The 12,384-nt window shown below is 41.6% G+C and overlaps 2 protein-coding genes across 22 annotated transcripts in view; one reads left to right on the top strand and one right to left on the bottom strand.

Annotated features, from left to right (window-relative positions):
• The window catches only part of NEK1 (NIMA related kinase 1), a 45,041-nt gene extending 43,485 nt beyond the window's left edge, over positions 1-1,556 (bottom strand). For 4 of the 18 annotated variants that reach the window (XM_068137099.1, XM_068137108.1, XM_068137107.1 and 1 more), the window contains exon 1: positions 345-526. The gene's annotated coding sequence lies outside the window, so the exon portion shown is untranslated. Of the gene's footprint in view, positions 1-344; positions 531-687 lie in introns of those variants that run through there. The other 14 variants (XM_068137109.1, XM_068137111.1, XM_068137114.1 and 11 more) reach the window with 8 other exon arrangements.
• A 126-nt stretch (positions 1,557-1,682) lies between these two features.
• The window catches only part of CLCN3 (chloride voltage-gated channel 3), a 54,207-nt gene continuing 43,505 nt past the window's right edge, over positions 1,683-12,384 (top strand). Inside the window, exons 1-3 of one of the 4 annotated variants that reach the window (XM_068137117.1) lie at positions 1,683-1,849; positions 5,528-5,599; positions 11,105-11,280. In XM_068137117.1, the coding sequence (XP_067993218.1) occupies positions 11,121-11,280 (160 nt within the window). In that variant the 5' untranslated portion in view covers positions 1,683-1,849; positions 5,528-5,599; positions 11,105-11,120. Of the gene's footprint in view, positions 1,850-1,907; positions 2,186-5,527; positions 5,600-11,104; positions 11,281-12,384 lie in introns of those variants that run through there. The other 3 variants (XM_068137116.1, XM_068137121.1, XM_068137119.1) reach the window with 3 other exon arrangements.

Raw genomic sequence — 12,384 nt, 5'->3', positions numbered from 1 at the left:
GGCGCAAAAAAAAATGAGGCGACAAACCCGAACCGTACGGCCAGGCCACGACCAAGCGGACATAAAGAATAGCGTCCCGGCCCAGAGACAAAAAAGGCCGCCAGGCCAAGCACCGGGCCGGGCCAGGTAGCGCTCCTCAGCTGGGCCCCACCAGGCCACCGCCCCCGCACAGCTGGGGCAAGACCGACGCCAGACGAGAAGCGTTCCCACGAATATCCTCCCCACCATCCCAGGCCCATAGAGGCCGACAAGTTGCATCGGCTCGGTCCCGCCACCGACTGCTGCCACCGGCCTTGCAGAAGAGCGGCCCTGCGCCCCGCCTGCCTCACCCACGACCAGCATACCTCCCGACACACTGCCCAGCTACAACCGCTGCTACCACGGCCGCTCAACCCAGCCTCACGGCCACCGCGGCCCCCCCTCCTCGGCCCCTATTGGCGGGGGCTGCCCGCATCTCAGCTGCCATTGGGCGACCTGTGCCAAGGCGGGGCAGCAGTTCGGCAGCCCTCCTTTCCCGCGTTAGCGGTACTTCACCCTAGTAACGCATGGCCGAGGGCCCTGTGATGGCATGGGGGTGCGGCTCTGGCGGCATACGGCGCGGCACGGCGAGAGGACGCGGCGAGTCGTAACAGCTTGGCCTGAGTTCTTGTGGGAAAGAAATGCAGCAGCTATCTCTTACGAACTGACCACAATCTACGAGGCCGCTCAGCCTGACACTGGTGGTACGCGTCTTCCCGGAGGCGTCCCCGGGGCGGGATTTGTAGGGGGAAGCGCATTCTGGCCATCTAGTAGGACTGTGCCCGAAATACATCCGCAAGGGTCAGACTGTCCACAGCAAGTGCCTCCGAGGTGGAACCCGAGTTCTACCTCTACTTCCTAGTTGTGAGAATTGAAGATGTCTTCTACAGGGATCTGTGCCCTTAATATGTCATACCCAGACAAAAATGAGTCTTAACTGCGTGTACGAGTAAAGGCTTGTGATTCATAATACTCAGTCTTGATCCGTCACGCAGCGTGCACACTGAAAAGCACTACTCAGATTTCTTATCCCTTTATATAGAGACACACTTGTGATTTCGTTGTTTGTGGTTTGTTTGTTTTTGTTTTTTTTTTTTTTTTTTCTCTCTCCTTTGGAAAGCTGCCACCGGTATTTTACTGGAACCTCCATTGTGCTCATGTAAGTTGAGTAAACTCTTTCCTAGCCTCTATCTCGGCAAGTTGGCAGTACACTGTAGTTACTTGCTCAGCCCAAGTACTGCATTTCATCTGCAGATAAACATTAACTCTTGGGGGTCAGAGCTTACAAAGCCACCCGGCTTAGGCAGATGCTTAAACGATGCTGCGATGTACCGATGCTCCTCCTGGGAAACCGCATTCTCGTTCTGAAGCATGGAGATTTCTTTCCTCCACGTTACCGCCCGCTCTGTGCAGCGACAAGCTGTAACCCACCTTCGCAGACACGGCCACCTCCAGCACAAAAGGCAGCCGGCACCAGAGAGCGGTCACGGCCGGGAGCACACCGGGACGGTTATGGCCCCTTCCACAGCCCAGCTGCCACTACCGTCAAGAGCCGCCGAAAAGCGGCGCCCCTTCGGTCTTAGCAGCGGAAACCGGAAGTAACATCGATGACGTTAGCTCCGGCCGCCCGACCGGCGCTGAACGGCGGCAGCGAAGCGCGTGCGTTGCAGGAAGCCCCGCCTCTAGGTCGAGGGGGCGGGCTGGCTGGCGGAGCGACCGTCGGGCCGGGGGCTGAGCCGGTGTCCGCGGCGTCTTCCCGACCCCGCCCCGCTGCTGCAGAAGGATGAGCCAGCGTCTCCCTGGGGAGCAGCAGGCGGCGCCACCCGGACAGGTAGGGGCGGGGCAGGGCTTGGCTTGCTTCATTTTCTATCGGTGGATGGCCATAGTGGGGTATAGGCCCTGCGACGTGACTGTAAGGGGCCCACGGGCCGGCCGCTCGGTCCTGCTCTTTGGCAGTGTAGCGAGCGTGGCCAAGGTGGGCTTCAGCCTGACTGCGGTGGAACGGGAGGAGGAGAGAGGGCAGCTCCCGCTGCACGGCCTGTTCGCGGAGCAGCACCTTCGTTCTCCTTAGCGACACCGTTTCGTCCTGCGGCTAGCAGGCAGGAAGGGACAGGAATAGTGGTTCCCCCTGGACCCTTCAGCTAACCTGTCCTCTTTCCCCGAAACGGTAACGGCCGGGGTCAGGGGGAGTACCCTGCATGTTTACAAAGCGTGTAATCTGTTGTCGCCTGGTTTGCGCGTTCTGTGGCAGCTCTTGTTCACGTACGGAAAACTGAGGGGCTCTGCAACTTGGAAGATCGAGGGTCTCTTCCCAACGTAGACAGTGATAGAAATACGTGTGTGTTGCTGACTTTATGTTGGCTCGTGGCTTTGGTTAGAAAGCTGCTGTCACACCAGAGATAATGGGCACGTCTTGGATCCTCTTAATTAAATGAGAAGGGTGCAGGTGATAGAGGTTAAAACCTAAGATTGATTGCATTCTTTCATATTATATTTTCAGCTTTTCCCAAATAGTTTTCTTCCCTAGCCAAAAACAGGGAGCTGACAGTAAAACGAGTATGTGGCAATTGTCACCTAAAATGAACAGGGGTAAGCATGGCAGTGGAAAATCATGTGCTGGTAGTTAACTATGTTTGATAGTAAATTTGCTGTGTCACACTTTACTGAGGTAGTAAAAAAAGGCCTTAACAGCAAAAATTTTATCATTTTTGGAAATTTTATTAGAATGAGTTCTTAATATTTTGGAGAAAATGCCCCAAATTATAATTTGGAGTTAAAGACTTGCACCTCCTTCCTGAGGCTGTTGGACCTCTGAAGTTTATGTACAGAGCTTTTTGCATTCAGATGCCTTTCTTCTTGGCAGACCTGTGAAGGGTTTTATGTTCTGTATCCCTTGACAACATAGATGCTTTTCAAAAACAGTTACTGGAATGAAGGATGTGTTGGCATGACAGATTAGAAAGCAGATAGTTATCGTTACTATTCCTCTATTTAAAGAGACTTCAGAATGCTGTAATGTAAAATATTTTAAAAATCACTTGTGTTATAAAGCCCAAGCCTTTGTGAAGTAAAGTAGGTCCCTAGAGAACTCACCAACTGTCACTTTTTTTTTTTTCTAATACAAAAGTCTTACACTGAGTAACTGTTTTAAATATGATGTTTTGTCTTTTTGGTTGGCAAGCAGATGTAAACTTGCTGCTCAGTACTCTGGGATGTCAAATTGGGAAGCAGTTCTGCTGTGGAAAAAATGCAGCTAGCATGAAATTCAGTGTGAAACAAAATGGCTTTGCATCTGTCTGCAACATCTGTCAAAATAAAAGCTATTCAAGTGCCCAGAAAAACAAAGTTTGTTTCCCGTCTGCTTTGGTTACTCTTGGTATGACAATTCAAAGAATTCTTTGTCTGAGAATAGTTGTTGTTATCTTGAGAAATAATACATTTCTTGGTATACTCTTCCTAAGACTGGCTGTACCCAAATCTTTACAGCATCCTACCTGTGAGTGGTTTACAGTAGTGTTGTTCTCCCTGTGGTGCATGCTTGCAAGTTAAAGTGATCCTGGGGTATATCTCTTCTCTTTCTCACTTAATACTGCCTTGTAATAAGAACAAGCCTGTCCAAATCCTCAACTGGAAGACGTGAACACTTGAAGCTGTTGGTCTTTGCTCTTTGTGATTGCATTGCTCTGAGCCATTTCATGAGTTTGCCTGCTTTTCTTCTTGCAAATGTTCGTACTTGTGCTCTCTTTTGTACTTGATGTTATGTTTCCATGACTTAGAAGTGAGAGACCAGTGTGTGCTGGTACTGTATGAACAGGTGGATCTAACTGCATAATATATGTTTGTTCAGTGAATAGACACTTTGGTGTGGTTTTTTTTCATGCCTACTTTGCTTTGAGGATTCTCTCTGTGTGTGGCTTACCTGGTGATTTGAAGAGCAGAGTTGCGTTCTTTGAGTATAAGCACTAAAGCCCAGACAGCTGCTTCAAGTTCCCAACCACTGCCAAAAGGCATTCTAGGAACATTCAAAATTCTTTCTTCATATTTAAATGACTTCATATGGATAGGTGTTACTGTGCAGATTGTGTTTTCAGGGTAATATGTTACAGTAATTCAGCGTTAGTGATGTTTTTAATGTGGTTGTAACAACAACAACAAAAAAAAAGTCAAGTAGAACTGTTGAAGAGAGTTGTGGTGGAAATTACTGTAGCCAGTTCATATTGTTTGAAGAATTTATTCCCTAGTTCTCAAACTCTAGGTTGCATGTTCCTAAACTTGCTTGGCACCTCCTTCGCAACAGAATAACCCAGTAATCTCTGAAGGCAGTTAGCAGTGACAGTGATCATGCACATGAAACTGCTTGTGTACACCCCCTCCCTGCTTATTTTCCCAGAGCTAAGATTTCAGCTTTATACCTACATGCTCTGACAGCAAGTTCCCAATTCTGTGCTCCCTATGCTGGTCTTAATCCTTTGTTTCAACCTGTAAGTTCAGGTTCTGTGTTGACTGACTTCTGGCCTCTATTGCTGTAGTACTTCGTGCTTGGTGTATGTGCTAGGCTTTGGAAACTGAAGAGGCTTGAAATATTAGACAGATAACAATTACAAATTTCGATAGCTGTTTAACTTGAAGCTTGGTTTTGAAAGCTTTTATAAAATCATCTGACAAAGTAATGTTTAGACAAAAGCCTCCTGCTCATTCAAATTGATTCTGATAAGAGGGTTGTAAACAGACTGTAGAAGTAATGTTTGCTGGGATGTGTGCTCTACTTTAAAAAGATAGAAACCTGAAAAGTCAACATAAAATACTGAGGTAGTGTTTACACTTAATGAGTTGATAATACCTGGTGTTATTGGAGAGGAGAGACTTCAAGTGGTTCCTGGGCTTAACCTATAATAGAAAATATCCTAGACAAAGCTGTTAAAATAGTTGTAAATCTGTTTACATCTGGAGTATCCTTATTTGTATTATGTAGTCAGTAAACTTGGATCTGTAGTCCTGGAAATTAATGGAAAGAAGATGATTTAGAGCTTCACACTAGGCACCAGTGTGGGTTTTGGTGTGTGTTTTCATTTGTTTTCTTCTGTTTGTAGGTTTTCTTTGGCGGGGGGCGGGGGGGGGGGGGGGGGGGGCAGGGAGCAGGGAAGTGGTGTGTTTTGTTTTTCTTTTCCCCATGACTTGCAGAGAGTCTATAGTCGATTCTTTCCTCTTGAACTTTCTAGACATTCAGCCTTTTTGTTTGATAAACATTTTGCTTGGCCTTTCTAGTTACAGGCATGGACTATGCTTGTTTTGGGAGGTTAAGGAAGAATAGCAAATGAAACAATTCAAATTCACTTCTAAAGCACTGGTCCTTTGTTAAAAATAACCTTTGCTGTTTAACAAGCTTATGAGAGAAAGTACTGAAATGTGCATTTAGTGTGTTCATAGTGCAATACAGTATAATGAAGAAACATTTTAAATTGAAATAGTAAATATGTAATTTCACCTCAGTAATATGTTGAAATTACAGATGGAGCTACTGAGGTGATTTGATATTTTGTCATCCAGCCAGTTAAAATTGAAGTACTCATTTTCCTGAAAGGTAAGATTGTGTTTGAGTTCCTTCTGATCTTATCTCCAAATTACTGTTCTCTGCCAGATTTGTTGGTTTTCATGTGTTATCTGCAGTTGTTGAGCTACTGCAGCTTTCCCCCTGAGGTTTCTGTTGCTAATTTGCCTCCTGTTTTAGGGGGGGAAAAAAGGACAGTTCTCCACATGCTTCCAAACATGCCTATTTTCTGATTCTGAAAAATGAAAACACAGTTTTCCAAAGAGGATATCTCTAGGAAAGAAAACTTAAAATGTCTTTTTTTTTTTCATTTTTTTAAAATTATTATTTTACTTTTTGCTGCTTGTCTTGCAGAAAACTTTATATTCTCATATAAAACTGTACCAAAGATGAATAAATAAAAATATTATCAGTCTTACAGACTTACTGGCTTCCTCCTGTTTTGTACTGAGACACAGATATTCTTTTAACTTATCCTTCCCTCACCCTCTGTGGCAGGGAGGTTGGAAGAGATGATCTCTGATCTCCCTTCCAACCTAAGCCGTGCTATGTTCTTTTTTCTGTGTTTTTCAAAATAAAAAATCTCTCATGAAACCACTTTCTTTTTTTTTTTTTTTTTTTACTCATAGAATATTCACTTTGATCCTTTGTTTTGACTTCATACCACTATTTAATAGTAATAAATTATCTCCAGGCTCTTCTGCCACAAAACTGACCATGATTTGTAGATCATGCCGAAGTATGGATAATTTTAGAAGTTATACTTGCCAACCAACCACCTAAGTTTTAGAGTTGGAGAGAATATTTATGTGAGGGAAACTCACTTGAGCATTCAGAACTGCTAACACATTTATGTAGTGAATAATTCACTTTTGGTGGTGTTTATGTATCTAGACCTTTGGGGTTTGTTTGGCTTGGGTTTATTAGTCACCCTTTGGTTAGTGCATATGTTTTTATTAAAAATCAGAAACAAGTGATAAATTAAGATCAGATTCACAGTTAGCTCTTAACAGATGTATTTATTTGCTTTATCATTTGAAGAAGAATGGAATGACAATCAGTAATGGTTGGATGTTCTTTACTTACAAAAAATGAGGTGGCTTCTGTCTAGTTAGAGTCAAGATGATCAGACATGAGCCAGATCCTGGTGTTGACTGAAGATAACTTCAGTCCTTCCTCACTTTGCAATGGTAGTGTTGATCCAGAGCAAGAGAGAGAGCAAGCCTGTTATCAGGGCTCTTAGCCATGAAGTTTGAATGGCTTTGCATAGTGCATCTGCAAATTTGTGTCTGCTGGCTATACCAGGAAGAGACACCAGCTTTTTACTTTCTTGATGACCAAAGACTTGTCATTTCCAAACAGAGTACAGTGAATGTGTTCATCTTTAGCTGGCAATTTCTTCACTTTGAAGTCTGAAAATTAGTAATCGGGAAAGGAAACAAAGAGGAACCGACCGGTGTGCCTACATGACTTCATGAGCAGTGGTATGCCTGGAGTGTAGTTTGGAGGACATTAGCATTTTATTCTTTATTTCATGGGATTTTGTGTGTTTATGAAGCAGCTGGAATTCAGTACAAAGACTCTTAAAAAAATCTGTGGTAACTGTTGTCAAGAAGATGCTTAACTTGGGATAATGGCTTCAGGTTCCAATTTGACAACTCTGAAGTACAATTTTGCCTGTCAAGGATTAATGCTTTTCCAGTATTCTTTTCGATGGAGTCAGTGCTCTCATTTGTCTTGGCTCACAGAGCCTCTTTTCTGTGATAGTGTCTTATTTCTTTCTTATTAAAGTCTTTTTCTTCTTCTTTGATTAATTTCAGATCATTCATACAGAAGTACATTGAACTTTTAAGTATCTTTCAGATAATCTTTTTACTCAGGTGTGACCATGAACTTAGGGATCTGTGCACAGAGCTGGGGACCGTTCAGTGCATTTCTCTGAAGAGCTAAAGACAAGTAGTATAAACACTTGTGCTTTTACACACCACCAGAATAATCACATCTCCAGCACTTGTGTATCCCTCAGGTGATTGCAACAGAAGTCTGTATTCAGATGGAGCAAAATCCTTTAACAACTGTAAAGATAATGTGGCATGTGACTGTATCTTTTCATCAAACAGAAAATGAGCATTATTCCCAAAGGCACAAGGGAGCAAAGTTAGGTTGTCTGCAATGGAGCCTGTAGTCATAGTTCCTGACCTTCAAAAGAAGACTCTGGGTTTTACCTTCCAGTTTTCTTAAGGAACTGCAGTGTTAGCTGAATATGGTCACAGAAGGAATACTAGTTTATTATTTTTTTTTTTAAAGTATTTATGAGGAGAGGCTGAGGGAGCTGGGATTGTTTAGCCTGGAGAAGAGGAGGCTCAGGGGTGACCTCATTGCACTCTACAACTACCTGAAAGGTGGTTGTAGCCAGGAAGGGGTTGGTCTCTTCTCCCAGGCAACCAGCACCAGAACAAGGGGACACAGTCTCAAGCTGCGCCAGGGGAAGTTTAGGCTCGAGGTGAGGAGAAAATTCTTCACTGAGAGAGTCGTTTGTCATTGGAATGGGCTGCCCAGGGAGGTGGTGGAGTCACATCCCTGGAGGTGTTCAAGAGGAGATTGGACGTGGCATTTGGTGCCATGTTCTAGTCATGAGATCTGTGGCGACAGGTTGGACTTGATGATCCTCGAGGTCTCTTCCAACCTTAGTTATACTGTGATACTGTGATATTTTGCTAAGAGAACTCTCCATGTTTTCTGTCCCAGATAGACTATTTGAGGCTACAGGTGCTGACCCATTAGTTTAGAAACTAATACTATATATTACATTGATTTTTAGGCTTTCACTGAAGTGGCAGCCATGGACACAGTTACTTACTGTGACTTGGCTAAGGAACAGTACTTGCCTGTGAAGCTTAAGCTTTTTCACTTTTATATGTAGTTCAGGTTCATACTGAGAGATTAGGTTCTGAATAACTTAATTAAAAAAAATAATTAAAAAAGCTGACTAAAAAACTCCTTAAAGACCTTGCTGCTCATATAGGTGCTGATTGCTGGGCTTGTGTGGAAGAGCACTCTTCAACTCTGATAGCAGAGGTGTTTCTAAGATATCGGTAAATGAGGTTAGGTTAGTAAATTTAAATCTGTTTTTTCAGTTAATCTAGCCAGTATTGGTTGAAAGCAATTAATTCACTATGGTAAATACATTAGTAACTTGCTGAATGTGAAAGAAATGATCCCTTCATCAGGTCAGGTAATGTCTTTGTACCAGGTGGTACAAGTCTTTGGCTGTCATTACTATGACCTAGTCACAGGCTTAGCGGTTAAGATATTCTAGAGAGCGGAGATGTGGTCTTGAATACTTGATACAAACTGAAGTCAATGCTCTTAATGTTTGAAATCATATGACTAGAAGCATGAGTTCACCATTTGTCCTGTAAGCAACTGGTAGCTTTCAGTTGTTTTAAAGCTAAGAAAATAAAAAGTGTTATTAAGGATGAGTATTTATTATTGATTCTGCTCTTCTGAAGATTAGATGTAACAGTGATATTCTGTATTGGTATGTATCATAAAAATGAAAAACCTTTTCAGGCTGTTACTGTGTTATGTTAAGCTTTTATAGCCAAGAGTGGCAAGATTCAGTAGAATCTAGAAAGTAAATCTGAGTTTCTAAGGCAAGATTGTCTTTGTGCTTTTTATATATCATCTTTTCATGTAATTTTGTCTCTGTGTTTCTGTGCTTGTCCTTGGTTTTTGTTCTTTAAAAAAATACTTGAATCTGGGTCTTTTTCCTCCTGGAACGTTGTTATTTTTGAAGTGGCTATGAATGGAGCTAAACTCAGTATATGTATGTTGCATATTTATCAGAAATTGAGTTTCTATTTTATATTTTAAGAATGCCTGCTGCATAAACAGATCTTTTTAAAAAACAAATATTATTTATTTTAAACTCGGGTGGCTCCAGTTAACTGGCAGTGCTCCTTTGTGCTTGGTGTTTCCATTTATGACTTCAAAATTGTCAAAGATTTTTTTCTCACTAAATACGAACAATATTGTTGTGGAGATTTGTTTTAATGTGATTTTTTGAAAATCAGGATTCTTGAAAACAACAAATAATCACTTTTGAAGTTTCTTACCAATAAACATTTAAAATCTTGTAATTTTTTTCCAAAACATTTCAGCAAATGACTCCTCTGTTGCTATTGTTGCATTTCCTCTACTGTAGAGCATTTTCTTCTGTGTGAAGATGTTATTCTTAATTTTATCTGCTTTTGGTTATGTCTGCATAGTATTTCTTAGTAGGTACTGTCCTTGTGTAGGGTTTATCAGAGTTAGAGGACAGATTATGCCTTTTAGTTCTTAGTACTGAACAGAAAGATCAGAAAGATTTAACATTACACTGATTTGGAGGTTTATCAAGACTCTTTTTGTTTTGAGAAGTAGCTCTTTTGTAGCAACTCCGATTTTGAACAGTGTGCCTCTTCTTTTGTGTGTGTGCATGTGTGTCTTCCTCCCCCCACCCAGGTATTTGACACAAACTTGTATTCTGGGAGAGTACTTCTACATTTTCACTCCAAACATCTCTCAGGAAAATAACAAATTTAAGATATCTTTGTTTCCTGTCGCCCCTTTGAGGTATTTAAAAGTGTTTTTAATGTGCTTTTACAGGACAACAGAGAACATACCTGAGATTTAGAGATTACTCCAATTGCCTGACAAGAAATGTCTGTAAATCAGACTGCTTTTGTCCTGCTGTGTCTTCTCCAGAGGCACTTCACTGCACTAGGAAGTCATTCTCTCAGCTGACTCTCCTCTTTGCTTGACGTTTTAGTTGTAGAGCTTGAAAGATAAACTGGATGTCTGGTGTTTGAGAGCAGAGAAGTGCCCAAAATACTAGACTGTGCAGGAAGGTGCAATAGTCAATAAGCTTTTTCCACTGTTAATGTAGCTGTTTCTGGGCTTCTCGTTTTAACAATGTGGTTCTGCCTGCACTGTGTTTAGTTAGATCCCTCCAACCTAGTTCAATGATTTTGTGGAGCTCAAGGGTCATCCTGCCAGCCTTGTTTTGCCAAAAGTGCAGTCTAGATAGTATGACCCTTAACTGCTTCTTTGTTGTTTTGATATATTTACAAACAACTTTTTGAGATTGCTAACTGAATAGTGGTTTATCTTGCTTATTTTCACCTTTGTGATAAAGATTAGGGAAAGTATTAAAAGAGGTTGTGTGTACCAGCTCGACGGTTCAGTGCATATTTGTACACATGGGATATGCACAAGTATCCAAGTATCTATGTTGAAACCGAAATACTTTCATGATGGTAACAGCCCAAGAAAGGAGGTGAAGAAGCATCATCCAGTTAAAAATTGCTGAAGATTTGGGTGAAATTATTTATGTATAAAATGTTCTATATTCCTGCTACACTTTTTTGTAAGTTGTAGTGTTTTTGCCTAAATATTTGCTTCCCCAAAACGTGAAATACACTTGTTATATTTCAGATAAATCTATCAGTCTTTTGGGCATATTCAAATAGGAAATAACTGATTTTCTTTATATAGGTTTTAAAGCAGCTAAATGGAGTCTGAGCAGCTGTTTCATAGAGGCTACTATCGAAACAGTTACAACAGTATAACTAGTGCAAGCAGCGATGAGGAGCTTTTAGATGGAGCAGGTGTAATTATGGACTTCCAGACCTCTGAAGATGACAATCTCTTGGATGGTGATGCATCAATTGGTAAGTTAATGTTTATTTTAGCTTAAAAATTCCTCTGGGTTGGCTTTTCATGGTGTTCTAGGTTGTAGTTTGTTTTTCTTGTGTTTCAGGATTTTTAGAGTTTTAGTGTGTTTTATTTTCTGTTTTGTTTTGGATTTTTCTGTTGCTTGTTTGGTTTTGGGGTTATTTTAATAAATAAAACTGACCCATGCACAGGATGGACAGTATTTCCAACTTGAACTGAAAGTCTGGGGCTATTCTGGTTGTTGTTTGCATAAATCCTCTTCATTGCTTTAAGGAGAAGGAAGTTTGCAGTAAATAGTTTCAGAGACAGTGTTTTCCCCCTCACTTACTGGGAAGTTGGGTTTGTAAACTGAGCCCTAACAGAATAAGTGGTTATTTTGTTTGCATTGTCAAAAGCAATACTAAGTGCTGCACATGCCAGCAGCCAGTTTCTTATTGTAATGCTGAAGTATTAGGATGTGCATTAGAGCACAGATACTACTGGTTTGTTGTCTGGGGGGGGGGGGGGTGTGTGTGTTTTCCTCTTGGAGTTTAGTTTTTTGATACTGATGTCTCCACTTGCCAAAAGTCTGGTCGCTCAGTAAGAGGCAGTGAACATAATAAGTGCTATTATTTAAGTGAACAGTGTTTTATGTATCTATGCATGGAAGATAGTTTCTTGTACATTAAGTAGTAGTAAATATCTCAGTCATAGATCAGAATCTGGTGTAAATTGACTTTTTGAGGTGGTAAGAGTGTACTTCCAAAAATACTTTAAATTTACATGCAGGAGGTCAACATTGTGTGTTTCTCACAGGAGGTGCACATCTGTGTTTCTTATTCCTTAAGGTAGTTTTTCTTGCATCTTTCTAATTCAAGTCTCATTGACAAGACCAAACATTTTCTTGCTCAACTGTATGTGCCCTTTTTGTCCTGTGTTACTCACCTAGCATCAACTGTTCTGAATATTATTTAAATATTATCATCCTTTACTCATCTCTTTACTAATGTGTTTTTGTTCTATTGAGTTGTAAGTGCAGATGAATTCGATGTGCAGAATGTGTCCCACCTCCTGAGGAAGGGCAGGAAGATTCTCTCTTTCAGCTCTCCAGTGCATGTAAA

Source organism: Melanerpes formicivorus, unplaced genomic scaffold (genome assembly GCF_026170545.1).
Source record: "Melanerpes formicivorus ecotype bairdi unplaced genomic scaffold, bMelFor1.0.p_v2 SCAF_4, whole genome shotgun sequence".
Taxonomy (NCBI): Eukaryota; Metazoa; Chordata; class Aves; order Piciformes; family Picidae; genus Melanerpes; species Melanerpes formicivorus.
The sequence above is the reverse complement of the archived record's forward strand: the minus strand, read 5'-3'. Positions and strand labels throughout refer to the sequence as shown.